The sequence below is a fragment of the Rhinopithecus bieti genome, unplaced genomic scaffold (assembly GCF_001698545.2).
Source record: "Rhinopithecus bieti isolate Rb0 unplaced genomic scaffold, ASM169854v2 scaffold_6513, whole genome shotgun sequence".
In the NCBI taxonomy this organism is placed as follows: Eukaryota; Metazoa; Chordata; class Mammalia; order Primates; family Cercopithecidae; genus Rhinopithecus; species Rhinopithecus bieti.
The window spans coordinates 2,108,408-2,122,908 of NW_016805931.1; the positions used below are offsets into that span (position 1 = coordinate 2,108,408).

The window sequence follows — 14,501 nt, forward strand, 5'->3', positions numbered from 1 at the left end:
TCTCAGGGGACATGGGGACATTTAGGCCTATTGAAAAGACTATCCTCCATCGGCCTCCTTTCCTCCCTCACACTTCCTTCAAGAGGCTTTAGCAAGATTTATTTCTGACAGAAATGTCTTTCTGTAGACTTTTGTAAACATTCAGTTACTTCACAAGTTTGCTTAAAACTGTACCAAACTGTATTTTATTCCATTTTCAAAAATGATCTGTGGTAGCCTGACTTCAAAGATGGCTGCCATCAATTGCTGCCCTCTTGTAGACACATGCCACTCTTCCATGGAGAAGGGAGGCTGCTCCTGCACATCCTTGAAGATCAGCTGGCCGGTGACTACTCTCGACAGAAGATACGGTGGAAGTGACATTGTGCCAGCTCCAGGCCCTGGTCTGTAAGAGGACTGGCAGTTTCCACTTCTTGCCTCTTGGATCCCTGAAAGACACGGAAGAAATCCAGCCACTGTACTGGAAAGAGGCCACGTGGAGGAACACAGAGGTATCACTCATGTGCATGAAGAAGCCATGTTGAATGTCCAGCCATTGAGGCTTCCGAATGGCTCAACCCCAGACTCCCAAATAAGAACTACTGAGCTGAGCTTCTTCAACCCACAGAACCATGAAAAACAATAATATATTATCGTTTTAAGTCACCATGTTTTGGAATTATTATTATTTTTTTTTTACATAGCAATAAATAAATTATGATCATTCACTTTAACCCACTAATTCTAGGAATCTAGAAAATAATCTGAAATATAATCCAATATTCATGATAAAGATATCTAATACACATCATTGTTGATCACCTTAAAAAAAGAGAAAAAACATAGGGCAATAGTATATTGTACATATGATCTATTGTGTAACATTTAAATAATGTAAATAATGCTTAAGGCCAGGCAGTGGCTTATGCCTGTAATCCCAGCACTTTGGGAGGCCAAGATGTGCAGATCACGTGAGGTCGGGAGTTCGAGACCAGCCTGACCAACATGGAGAAACCCCGTCTCTATTAAAAATACAAAATTAGTAGGGCATGGTGGTGCATGCCTGTAATCATAGCTACTCGGGAGGCTGAGGCAGGAGAATCGCTTGAACCCAGGAGGCGGAGGTTGTGGTAAGCCAAGATCGGGCCATTGCACTCCAGCCTGGGCAACAAGAGTGAAACTCCGTCTCAAGTAATAATAATAATGCTTAAGAAGAGTCTTTAATATCCTAAAAGTTCTTTTGACTTTTTAAAAAGAAAGAAAAGAAAATGGGTCACCAAATTATGAATTGTAGATGATCTCTACCACATAATATACATACAAGAAGAGATAATTGGAAGTATATCTGCTAATGTTATCAGCATTTTTAATTGGTGGTAAGATTGTTATTTTCTTCTTTATAGTTTTCTGGGCTTTTCTAAGTTTTCTAAAACAGGATTGTGTTTTTGGATTTCTTATCATAAAAGTAATACATGTCCATTATTTTAAAAAATTCAGACAATTCAAAGGGGCAGAAAGGTAAAGTGATAGTCAACGCAAGCCTACCATCATAGAGATAACCACTGTCAACATTTGAATGTTAACATTCAGAATTTAACATTAATATAAATGTGTATTTTTAAATGTTAGGATACTATATTATTTTATATTCTGATTTTTATACCTGTTTTATAATCAAAAGAAAATACATCTTAATACAGATAATTGTAACTTTTCTCAAAACATCTCATTGCCTTTTATCCCTCCTCTAAGGTTTGCAGAGATGTGTGTATAATGCATAAAAAATGCAACCACAGGAACATACACACCATACTTCAAAATGTATTACACAGTGTAACAACTATGCCTCTAAGCAGTAATTCATATATTAGGAAAGTTGATATTTAGCAAGTTAGAGAAAAAGCTTTCTGGTACTTCCTTTCCTCTTATGATAGCTGGCCTGCCAGGAAGGAATCCTTGAACCTGAGCTCCCAGTCACGGCCTGTGAGGCCTGGTAAGCATAATAGTAACAGGCAGGGCTCTGAGCCAGCCTGCCTGAGTTGGAATCCTCCTTTACTGGTTCTCTGACCTTGGGCAAATGACTGTACGCTTCCATTTCCTTATCTGAAAAACAGAGGTAATTCTACTAACAACCTCAAAAGGATGTTGTACAGATTGACTTGGGCAGTCTATATGATGAGCTTAGCATATTCAGTTAATATCTAGGTGGTAATAGTGTCATTATTCTTTCTTTCCAGAAAAGGTTGTCACATTTGATTTGGCATGAACCCCACCCAGGCAACCAGCATTTAGTCCTTGCCCATATTCTGCATACATTGTATTGAAATACTTGAATTTAGGGAAAAGAAAAAAAAATCAGCAGCCACTATACAGTATATAGTACTGTACCATAGTATAGTAAAACATCATAATAAGTAATGTCCTACAGTCTATTAATATCCCATGATAAGTATTAACAAAGTTTGGAAATGGAAAAAAAAGATTAGCATTTAGGTTTGTACACATTTTGTCAGTCATTAGATATAATCGCAGCAAGAACAGGAGGACGAGGGAAGAAATGAAGGGTGGCTCCAATGTTTGCATGCTTTCCATATGCCAAGCAGCATGCTCAGGGCAGCTGAAGAACTGAGTCCTCCCTGTAAGCACTATTACCCGTTTTACAAATGAAGAAACTGGGGCTTAAAGAAATTAAGTAATTTGCTTAAGGACACAAATGGTCAAATAGACTGAACCAGGATTTGAAGCCAGTATGTTTGATTCCAAACCTCTGAGCTCAACCATAAGGATAATCTCCCTAACAATTCCATAAAGTAGGTATTACCTTCAACACGACTCAAGTTAACACCTCAGGGGGTTTCCATGTTGGAATTGTCAGTTCATTCCCTCGCACCCCACATATAATTATCTCCCTGCTCAGAAGCTGATTTCATGGCTACCCGTTAAAATTACCTGGACAGGTGTTTTAATATACCAATCGTTTCCACAGAGATTCTAATGTACTAAGTCTAGTGGCCAAGGGCCCATTGGGTGTAATGAGCCAGCATGAAGCAGCACTGGCCTCCATGGAGCTGAGGCTCCCATTGCTTCCAAGGACATTCAAGTAGTTTCCCCAGCCCTTTGATTCCCCAGGGATTCTTTGTCCATCCACCAGCACCTACAGCTCTGGTCCTAGGTCTGCTCTTGTGCTCACCCTCGCTGACTCTGCTCTGTCACCAGTGACCTTAAGTCACTTTCCTGAATGATCCGCCCACCCTCCTCCCCATCTCAAAGCTTCCTAGAAGGCTTTAGTGAAAGCATGTTCCATTCCTTTGTTTCAATGAGCTTGGGAAACCACTCCTTCAGTGATTTAAACAATAGAAAGGAAAACAAAAAAGGAAAAAAAAAGGGACTTCCAAAAATCAAACACTTATTGTTCCTAGGAACCTATCCTATCAGTGAATTTTAAGAATAAAGGAAAACTTAGATACCCCTGCCCCCCAAATTGCCTGGCAGACATTTGTGCTGGCTTTTGAAGAATGGAGAGAGGGTCATCCTGTATCTTGGAAGTCCGCTGGCCCTGAGGAACTGAGGCTTTTGTTTTCTAAAAGTTACATTACATTTGATCTGTGGAAGACTTGTATTATGTGGATCTTTTTGCTCAGAGTTCAGTTCCTTAAAATCTCAGGCACTTTAACTGCTAGAAGGGAAAACCTCGCTGATTTGTTCACTGGTAAAACCATATTAAAATGTAGCCCCCAACTGATGTATCTAGGGTTTTTGCTTAAAATCATGTGTCAGTTATTTCTATTGACTACTCTCCCTTGTGTGTTCTATATTCACATATGGAATACAATTCTGAAAATACTAACTTATTTTGACCTATTTAAGTCCTCAACTTCCCATTTTGGTTGTTTCTCCCTACCTCAAATAGCTCACAGAGGCATCAATCAATGCAAAACTTTTACTACTTTTAACTGATAAACCCACAGAAAAGGGCTTTTGTTTGGGATGAATTGACAGTTCTCTCTTCCTATCTCTGACAGTTAAACGTCAATGTGGCCACAAGGAAAGCTTTAAATAGTTCAACCTTCAGCTCTGTCTCTGATGGGAACCAGGAATAAGAATGATCTTGTCTGAACAAGATTCTGGACTCTACACAACATTTTTGTAGTCTTACATCCCAGAAGAATCCAAGACTTTAAGCAGAATATAAGAGCTGAAACCATGGTATTGCTGTTCAGGTTCCTCTTAAAAGAGCTTTGACTCAGTTCATCTGCACCTCATTATTAATTTACCTTTTGCTGCGGCAGAGACGGAGAGAGAAATGCACAAGGACCAAATCTCCTCACAGAGGACCTCCTGAGCCAAATGGATGGGCCTTCAACTGCTGTTTGTGAAAAAGCAGTCCCAGACTAATCCAGAATTATGAACAAATTGTTCCAGCAACACAAGGCTGCTTTTTTCCGAAAGCGGCCCTAAAAAGAATACATAGAAAAATATGGGTCAAACAGGACTTCAGAAAGTTACTAAATGCAGCAAAAGCACTAAAAGTTAGATAACTAGTCACTTAGGGGTAACTTACTGATTTGAAAACAATGTGACTGAAAATTCTGAAATCCTCATACTTTTTATTAGCTATTAAAAATCACCTATAACATTATGTATGAATTGTAATTCATTAACATCTTCTGGAGAAGACAGAATAAGACAAATGTGATGTGCTAAGATTTACAGATAAAATGGAATAAATTGGAATCAGAATAAGCAAACCAAGAGGTAGACCAGGTCATTGCATCATTTAATTACACTTGTTTAAAACTCCTCCACAGATATAGATATAACTGTCTGTACACAATTTTTTCTGGGTTAGTAATATGAACAATGATTATGTTTAGCTTTTATGTTACGCTCAGTTGAGCTTATTAATCATATGCAAGTGACAGTTTAACATAACAAGTGTTATCTAGGCAGGGAGGGTATAAACCATTTTAATTTTTTCTATTTTTTTATATTAAGAACCTAATATGTCACTTAAAATTACATATCACCCATCCTATTTTCCAAAATTAAGGAAGAGTTCAAAACCATCTTACTGAAGTCAGAGCTAGTAGAAAATATTATGCAAGACATTTCTAGAAATCCAGATTTTTTTCCCATTAGCATTTTACTTCACTATCGATTAATGATGAGATTTAAATTAGTTTTGTCTATGTTTTGTTTTAGTTGAAAAAAAAGCTTTGAAATTACAAAGGAAAATAAAAAGCACCTCAAGACCCACCAGAATAGGAAGTTTTCTCAATGCTAAAAAGTTGTCATGTGATCATATTTTAATTAGAACTGTGGTTAGGGGCATCCAGGCATGGTGGCTCATGCCTGTAGTTCCAGCACTTTGGGAGGAGAAGCAGAAGAATCAGGTGAGGTCAGGAGTTCGAGATCAGCCTGGCCAATATGGAAAACCCCATCTCTACTAAAAATACAAAAATTAGCTGGGCATGGTGGCACACACCTGTAATCTCAGCTACTTGGGAGGCTGAGGCAGGAGAGTCCCTTGAACCCAGGAAGCAGAGGTTGCAGTGAGCCAACATTGTGCCACTGCACTCCAGCCTGGGCAATAGCAGCAAGGCTCTGTCTCAAAAACAAAAAAAAAAAAACCCTATAATCCAGAACTGTGGTTAGTGGGGTGGAAATCTAGTTTCATAAACTCTACTGAAAATTTTGAGTATAGTATACTGTTCCTCATAGATATGGGTACTTTTGCATTTTTTTGTTCCTCACAAAGTATTACTGTTTCATTTTTTTTCTATTGTCTAGCCCCCAAGACCCTTGACTGAAGACCCAGTCAGCAATCTGTGCTGGGTTTGAATTCACCATTAGCACCTGGGGTAACCTCAATCCACAGAATGTAAGAAGACAAGTGAGGCAATGTTTGTGGAGTCCAGCGGCTGAACCCGCTCTGCTCCAGAAGAAATGCCCCAATTGTCTTTCCTAAGCAAAAATTGCCACGACTCCCCATAAACAATCAGTTGTCCATTGAATGTTATAAATAGACTTTAATACACAACCAGCTGTCTGAGGGAGAGTTTATAACTGTTGACCAAAGACACAGTAGGGAAGGGAAATGAGAGATTTCCACATAGCAGGAGAATGACTTGTCTGCAGTCTGCAGTGAATGAGGTTGCACACAGATCTCCCATTTAAAATATGTCAGCATGCCTTGAACTCTAGTGAAAATTATGGGGACAGTACAATGGGCTTCATGTGGGAGTCTGTTTCAACAGATACTGTATTCTTCTCTCATGGGCACCCTTGAATTCAGGATTGTGAAATAAGTGGCGGTTACCAGCAGATGTCCTGTAAAGTGCTGGTCACAAGAGATATTTTCGATGATACAGAACAAGATGCACTAGTTTAACTGTGATAAGAACTAATCTCTTACCCCATTTCTTTTCCATTTCCTGTTGTTTCCCTTTATCTTTTCCAAGATGACTCTGCTTCTTGCACAACCTCGTTGACAACCACCGTCTATGAAAGAGTGTTCCCGAGCATCTTATTTTAACCAGAACCAGTCCTTGGGGCGAGGCGGTATCTCAAAGATCTGATCAGGTGTGACAGAGAACAGGTCTCTGGGCAGCCAGCCATGGGCACAGGCCTCTCTGTACTGCAGCAGATCCGCCCACAGCTGCTCTGAGTTCTGACCAGCCAGCCAGAGACAACTGGATGTGGTGGAGGGTGAAGGTGGATGCAGGCATTATCGCAAAGCTCAGTAAGACTAAGCTGGGGAGGACAACAGGGGTGAGACACACAAATGTGGGAATAAAGACGGTGGCACAAAAGAAAGGCACAGGGGAGCAGGGATCCATCAGGAAAGATTCAGCAGAATGTTCCTTCACTCTGTAAAATAAATAGAGATGAAGAAAAAAAAGGTCAATTTTGATAGAAAATAGTATGTTTAGTGGCCGGTCACAGTGACTCATGCCTGTAATCCCAGCACTTTGGGAGGCTGAGGCAGGAGGATCACCTGGTCAACATGGTAAAACTGCATCTCTACTAAAAATACAAAAATTAGCCAGACGTGGTGGCACATGCCTGTAATCCCAGCTACTCTGGAGGCTGAGGCAGCAGCATCGCTTGAACCCAGGAGGCAGAGGTTGCAGTGAGCCGAGATTGCACCACTGCACTCCAGCCTGGTGACAGAGTGAGACAAGAAAGAAAAGAAAGAAAAGGAAAAGAAAAGGAAAGAAAGGGGACAGAGTATGGTTAGTGCATGAACTGTGTGAAATATGATTTGGGACACTGAAAAATTTCAAATGTATTCCTAGTTTGATTCCCACACCTTAAATTTTAAAGCTATGATAAATTTTCTTTTTGTTTTTTTTTTTCGTTTTGAGACACAGTCTCACTCTGTCGCCTGGGCTGGAGTGCAATGGTGTGATCTTGGCTCACTGCAACCTCCACCTCCCGTATTCATGCAATTCTCCTGCCTCAGCCTCCCAAGTAGCTGGGATTACAGGTGCACACCACCACACCTGGCTAATTTTTTTGTATTTTTAATAGAGATGGGGTTTCACTATGTTAGCAAGACTGATCTTGAAGTCCTGAACTCGTGATCTGCCCACCTCGGCCTCTCAAAGTGCTGGGATTATGGGCGTGAGTCACCATGCCCAGTCTAAGTTTTCTTTTAAAAATTTACTTTCAAGATAAAAATAAGCCTATCATGATTGTGTTTGAACTATCCAGAGTTAGCACCCATCCTATGATCTCAGTTTACCCTTAAATTAACATAGGTGAGAAAATTCATTATTCCAGTTCAAGTTAGAGAATGTCTTTTTTTTCCTTCTGGCCAAGAGACGTACAATTTAATGCCAGGGCCTAGTTTTAAGAATTAGAAGTTCTTCTATTTTAAAGATGGAAAAATTTGAAACTGAGTAGGTAATGTTTCTCTAGAGATGTATACAGAAGCATTTGAGATTTATCCTACTGGGAATCTGTAGATGGCTACTTTTTACCTCAATAAACCACTGTTCCTTGGTTTCCTCTTTTGTAAGACAGCACCTTCCTCATAGTAAGAGAATTAATAGAAGAATGCCTTGCACCAGGCACTCAGTAGTGTAACCTATTGCAAATTAATTCACTTTAAAGCTTCCCATTGCTTTTTTTCTTTCTCTTCGAGGATAACTTTTATTGAAATATAATTTGCATGCAGACGTGCATGTAAGTATACAGTTTGATAAATTTCCACAAACTGAACACACCCTTGAGGCCTCTGCCCAGATTAAGAGTCAGAACATTCCCCCACACTTAAGAGTTCCTTTTATACTTGCACCCCACACCCTACCCTCAGCTAACAGTAGTGTTAATCCAACATTTGCTTTGCCATTTGTAAAACATTTATTGTGGTAAAATAATATAAATGGAATTGAAGTGTTCATCCCACTCTTGTGTGTGTGTGTGTTTCCTTTTTTTTTTTTTTTTCTTTTTTTTTGAGACAGAGTCTCGCTCTGTCGCCCCGGCTGGAGTGCAGCGGCCGGATCTCAGCTCACTGCAAGCTCCGCCTCCCAGGTTTACGCCATTCTCCTGCCTCAGCCTCCCGAGTAGCTGGGACTACAGGCGCCCGCCACCTCGCCCGGCTAGTTTTTCTTTGTATTTTTTAGTAGAGACGGGGTTTCACCGTGTTAGCCACGATGGTCTCAATCTCTTGACCTCGTGATCCGCCCATCTCGGCCTCCCAAAGTGCTGGGATTACAGGCTTGAGCCACCGCGCCTGGCCTCATCCCACTTTTGCCGATGTTTGTTCTCTACATAAGTAGAATCATACAGCTATGTTTTCCCCTGTATCTAGCTTCTTTCCCTCAACATGTCTGTGGGATTTATCAGTTCATTTACAGAGTTCTACTTTATTCCTCCTCATTAAATAGTACTCTCCTGTGTGAGTATGCCACAATTAATGTATTCTACTGGTGATGGCCATTTGGATAGTTTTCAATTTGGGGTTTTTACATGTAGTGCTGCTATATCTTTTGGTAAAATATGTAGCTAGAAATGAAATTGCTAGAGCATAGGGTATGCATGTATTCAGCTTTAGTAGATATTCCCATTACTTATTAATACATTCAAGTCACCAAAGAGAAGTGATCATTAATACATGATTTATACAATCTCTTTCATGAAGGAAAGCAATTACGTATTTGGATTCACATGACGCTCTGGACTCTGCCTAGAAGAGTAATACTGCCTACCCACTCAACTTCTCCCACCACAAATCCCACACACCAGCTCTATTGAGCTTTCTCTGCTTAGCTGAACACCCCTCTCCTACTCTTTCCTCCCTAGGCCATTGTGGGTGCTGCTTTATTCAACCTGTACCCCCTTTCTATCTGGTTTGATGGCTGTTTGTCTCTCAGACCTCAGCGCCTTTGAGAACTGGTACCAAAACACAAAGCATGCCTCCTCAAAATGCATGTCATCATGAGTCCATTCTTGTTGGAATGTAAGTCTGAAGATGAGGCGCTGGCATTCTCCCCTTGCCCAGGTCTTGTCACTTGCTACCTCTATTTCTTTATCCTTTAGAAGTTGTCTGCACATGCAGATTAAATTTATTTTGAGCCTCCATTCTGGGTTCCCATTGACATAAAACATGATGCTTAGAATATATACAAATCCAAACCACTTAGATCGGTATCAGCAACCAGGTTCAATCCACTTTCCAATAGTTGTACATAATACCATTTTACTGTTCTAGATGATGTCAACTCTAAGGACTCACTAGTATTTAATAACACCTAATTCAAACACAGAACAAAAAAACTACCCAGTAGCACCTTCCAAAGACTAAGTACAATGGTAGAAAGCACTAAACTCTGAGTTGGTCTTCCATGTTGAACAAAAAAACAATGCTCTGAATCTACATGGTTTCATCACAGAATGGGAAGAGTAACATGGACTGATGCTATAAAAAGTAATTCTAGTTAACAGTTCCATTTACACTAACAACAGTAACCAAGATCAACAAGAAATAATTCGAGTAGAAATTGCCATGGCTTAAATGAAATAAAAATGAGGGAACTCATTCAGATCTTTTTCTCCATTAAATGTAAAGTTATATCATGTTCGTGGGTGGGAAGATACAGACATTCAGACATCTTCCACGCAAAAAATGATTTAGTGTATGGTACACATTCTCTCAGAATCCTAAGTATACATTAAAACTACAGGAATTAATATGGACATGAAAATGAACAAAGATTAGTGGATTAGAATAGAATGTTAGAAAAAAACTTATTAGGCTTAAGGAAATTTAACATGTGACCTAAAAAATAGTGCCCAAATCAAGGTGGGGGGAAGTTCAAATAGTCAATAAAAGGTTAGAATAGTGGGCTATTTAAAAAAAAAAAAAAAAAAAAAAAGACTGTATTAGATAAGAATGTATTTGACTGCAAGTAACCAAAAAACCAAACTAACAGTGGCCTAATTAAATAGAGATACAATTTCTCATAAATTAGAAGTCTCTGCTAGTATTGGCCCACCTGCTTAATGATATTCTAAGGTGGGTTTGACAGTCTACAGCCCATGGGCCAATCACTGCACTTTTGTACAACTCAAAAATGAAGAATGGTCTTTACCTATTTCAAATGGTTGGGAAAAAGAGTATTTTGTGACAAGTTACATTAAGTTTAAATGTTAGGGCCCATGAGTAAAGTTTTATTGGAATACAAAGATGCTCGTTTATATTTCCTCAATGGCCATTTCTATGCTTCAACACCAGAGTTGAGTAGACAGAGGTTGTACAGCCTACAAAGCCCAAGATATTTACTATCTGGCCCTTTACAGAAAAAACTTGCCAATCCCTGCCCTAAGGAATCCGTACTCTTTCCAGTTTTGTCATCTTTGTTACATTGCCCCCACTAATGTAGTACTTTATTACTGCAAACTAGGCCCTCAACTCCAAAGCAGAAGCCTTCCTAGAAACCCTGCAGACTCCCACTTACATTTGACTGGCCAGAGATTGGCACTATCAGGCTTAGACACAAATGGCCTGGGAGCCTCCAGCTCTCCCCGCCCAGAAGTATTAACGTATAAATAAGACCATGAACACGAGAACTACAAGAGGCAGAATGTGTATTATCTTTTTGTGGGGATGACCAAATATGAAACCTAGAACCAATAAAGTCAGAGATTGACTTATCCATATAATACCCCCATGTAGAAAAGAAACTTAAATATATTTGCTACATTTTGTTATATTAAGAGTTTCTATAAGACAAAAAATGCTTGATGCTTGATAAATTCAAATAATTCAACTGGGTAATTTGATATGTTCAAATTTTCATTTTTAAAGATGCAACTTAACAATGAAATGTATCCCTGATCAAAAGGATTTGCCCTGTGTGGGGAAAATGGTCTCACAGTTGAGGGAAATGTAAACTGGCATAGTTTTGGGGGAGACCAAATTGCATCTCTGACATTTTCTTAGCAATTCTACCTGCATATAAGAATCTATATTCAAAGATGATCACAGCACTATAATAATGGGTAACTTTAAAATGCCCTCTTTGAATGTCCATCAGTAAGGGAATCAGTTAAATGGGTATAGAACTATTAAATACAAGCTAATGTCCATGGGAAAAAAAAGGTGTTAAGATTTTGAAATGTCTTCACAACACTTTGTTAAAGAGCTATAGGATTGTTTTAAGGCTATGTTCATATACAAAGAAAGCAGGCTGGCAGGGAACATGTCACACCTGACAGTCACTACCTTTGTTTAGGATTGGGGCTGCAAAGTCAGCTTCTCACGTTGCATACTTTGCTATTCAACTTAAAAGCACAAACCACTTGCAGAAATTGGTCAGAACTTTCGTTGCAGAGATATAAAGAAAGGAATCTAAAAAGACAGAAGTTAGTTCATCCTTATCTCATGAAATCTACTACACAGCCAAGACCGAGCTTGGGAGAGTCTAGAGCCAGGGATGGCTCTCTGCCTCCTTTAGGCTCAGCCCTCACCCTGACCATCATTCTACAGGCATACTCTGCAAGGTGCAGGCTAACGTGAACTATGAATGTCCACTGAGAAAGTCGCATTTTAAAATTGTAAATTTAACTGATATGCTCTTCCTCCCACTAGGACAGATAACATGTTACCAAGGTTCTGAGTGTCATCTAACTTTCAGTTTCTCTTCTGCCTCAAGAAATCTAACAAGTAGTTTTGGTATTAATATCTGCATTGGAGTACTTCCTTGTATCTTACTTTGGACCTACGTTTTAGAACCTAAAACTAGAAGTCACTGAGTGAGTGCTCTGACTGAATATTTGTTTCAAAGTGCATTGCGTTGCTTCTTTCCTGTGATCCTTGACAATAGGATTTGAAACCCAACATCTATCTACTCATTCTGATTCAGAGGCTCAAGGGCATTAAGTAATAGATATCCAACATAAGAGACCCACAACAAAGGTACTGTAGTTTTACTACAGATAGTAGAAAAGCTAATATCATCAAGTTCCTTAAATGATAGTGAGACAAACTTTCCATGAGGCCAGAGGCCCCCCTCCATCAGTCAAGCGACAACCTGCACTCTCAAGCTCCCATCTGACACCAGGTTGTGAAGGCTTCGGGGCCCTTTACCCACAACTAGCCCATGACAGAATGCTTTCTTGCACAGAGTCCTTGCTCACTCTAAAGAGGCCAGGAGTGTTAGGTGAGGAGGAATGTACATGCTGAGGTCAGTTCTGTACCAGCCCCATGCCAATTGTACGGAGAAAGACGATAGCAGCTGAAAAGCTAAGAGTCCGAAGCCAGCTTAACACCAGTAACAATTTTACCCCTACCCCAAGAGCTGACTTGCGTCCAATACCAGTTCCTCTTTCCCCACCTAAATGACCCCAGAGGTGGCACTAAGCCCAGCCCAGTCACAATCTAGGACAGCAATAGTCAGACATCACAATGGGCCCAGCTTCCCAGTAGTAGGAGTGACTGAGAACAGCACTAGGGGGCCCCTGCCCACATCAAAGAGAAGCATCTAAGAGGGGTTACTGCCATAATGCCATCCTTCTTGCTGTGCTTTGAGAAACAAACCAAATCCCACCTCCCTTGAAAGAGCTCTAGTTGCTATGAAAACTAATCCCACCCCCTACTAGTCCTGAGACTTAGATGGCCCTGAGGCCAGTAGAAGGCTTTGGGGTATCTCAAGAGCAGCCACACTTCTCCACCAAGGAAGTGTTCACATAGTGCACACTCATCTTGTGTTCGTCATCCTGGACCATCAGGGAGAAGAGTCTGACCCTGGTGGGACGGCAGGTCTGGAAGAGCCAGGGACAGGTAGGTACTCCACTCTGCAGAAACAAATGGCAGAATGGTGAGTGCCTCATAGCCACAGCCTCATACCTAACGGCATCGGTAGACTTGTCAGGGATACATGGGAAGGGAGGAGGGCCTGGGGAGAAGCTGCTGGATCAGGGCTGTTTCAGAACAATCTTTAGGAAGCTGTTGTTTCTTATGCAAAGATAAGGGATAAGGTCACAGTGCGGGGAAGATGCTACACACTGCATCAGTGCTAGATTACATAATTGCCAACTTCAGTGGCTTCCTTGACTCAAAAGGAGCCAGGCCTAGAGAGTTGAGCACTTAGTGCTTTCCCAATATGACCCCAGAAGAGAAAGAACGAGGTTCCATGTTTTACCTTATAGCACTCAAAGCTGGAATGACGGAGCTCACTGTTGAGGGCCAGGCAGGTCCCCTGGCAGTAAGGGAAGCTGAGAGTCTTGGGTGCAACAATACACTCGCCCCAGGCAGCTCTGTGAAGGTTCACCTTGCGATCCTGCAGATGGCAGAGCTTCTCTACAGGAAACGTATCCTGGCCATCGCCTATCTCCCAGTGATTCTGGCACAGGGTCCCCAGGATCAGCTGCTCCACATTAGGGATAAAGGGTTTCTGGACATAAGGCAGGTGAAACAGAGATGGCTGTGTGTGGGACGAGGTCACGAACAGCAACACTACGTCTCGTTTCCTTTCGATGCTGGAACACTCGTTCAGGCTGGCATCAGCGACATCAGTGGCTGGAATCTTTGTCTCTGCCAAGAGGGTGGGCACCACCTCCATCCAATATGTGAGTAAACAGTAGATCTCCAATAATGACCCTCCCTCTGACTGGTAGGATGAAAAGATAATGGGGAAAGATCCCAACAGGAATCTTTGGAGGCTCCTTTGATGGTCCTCAAACTCTAGAACAAGCTCAGTGGCATGGGGGACAATGGACACCCAAGCCCATAGGTTTATCAAGGAAACCCCCAAGAAGGGAACTGCCTCAAAACAGAGAAGCCAGTAGCTGTGTAGGAACTGTGAGCCTGTAGGAAAAGAAGAGGGGAAGCTCCAGGAGGCCGCTATCATGGAAAGTCCCACCTCCCTTTCAGCTTCTTACTCCCCACTACCCAGCCTTGCAGGATAGGACAAAGACTTAGCAGTCTCAGCTTGTCAAAGCCAGTGCTTAGTCCACAGCAGCCAGGAATGGGCTGAGGTTTTTCAACTCCCATCACCCTACCCCTGGAATTAAGT

The 14,501-nt window shown here is 41.1% G+C and overlaps 1 protein-coding gene and 1 long non-coding RNA gene across 2 annotated transcripts; both read right to left on the minus strand.

The window, feature by feature from the left end:
• Window positions 1–336: 336 nt before the first annotated feature.
• On the minus strand, window positions 337–6,844 carry LOC108530972 (uncharacterized). The gene is made up of 3 exons (XR_001886033.1): window positions 6,395–6,844; window positions 4,254–4,433; window positions 337–428 (listed from the first exon to the last, which is right to left on the minus strand). It is a non-coding gene; the product is annotated as an uncharacterized LOC108530972 (long non-coding RNA).
• A 6,106-nt stretch (window positions 6,845–12,950) lies between these two features.
• Window positions 12,951–14,158, minus strand: LOC108530997 (growth/differentiation factor 3). The gene is made up of 2 exons (XM_017874222.1): window positions 13,629–14,158; window positions 12,951–13,281 (listed from the first exon to the last, which is right to left on the minus strand). Exons 1-2 carry the CDS (start codon window positions 14,046–14,048, stop codon window positions 13,135–13,137), a joined length of 567 nt encoding a protein of 188 aa, XP_017729711.1. The 5' UTR covers window positions 14,049–14,158; the 3' UTR covers window positions 12,951–13,134.
• Window positions 14,159–14,501: the final 343 nt, after the last annotated feature.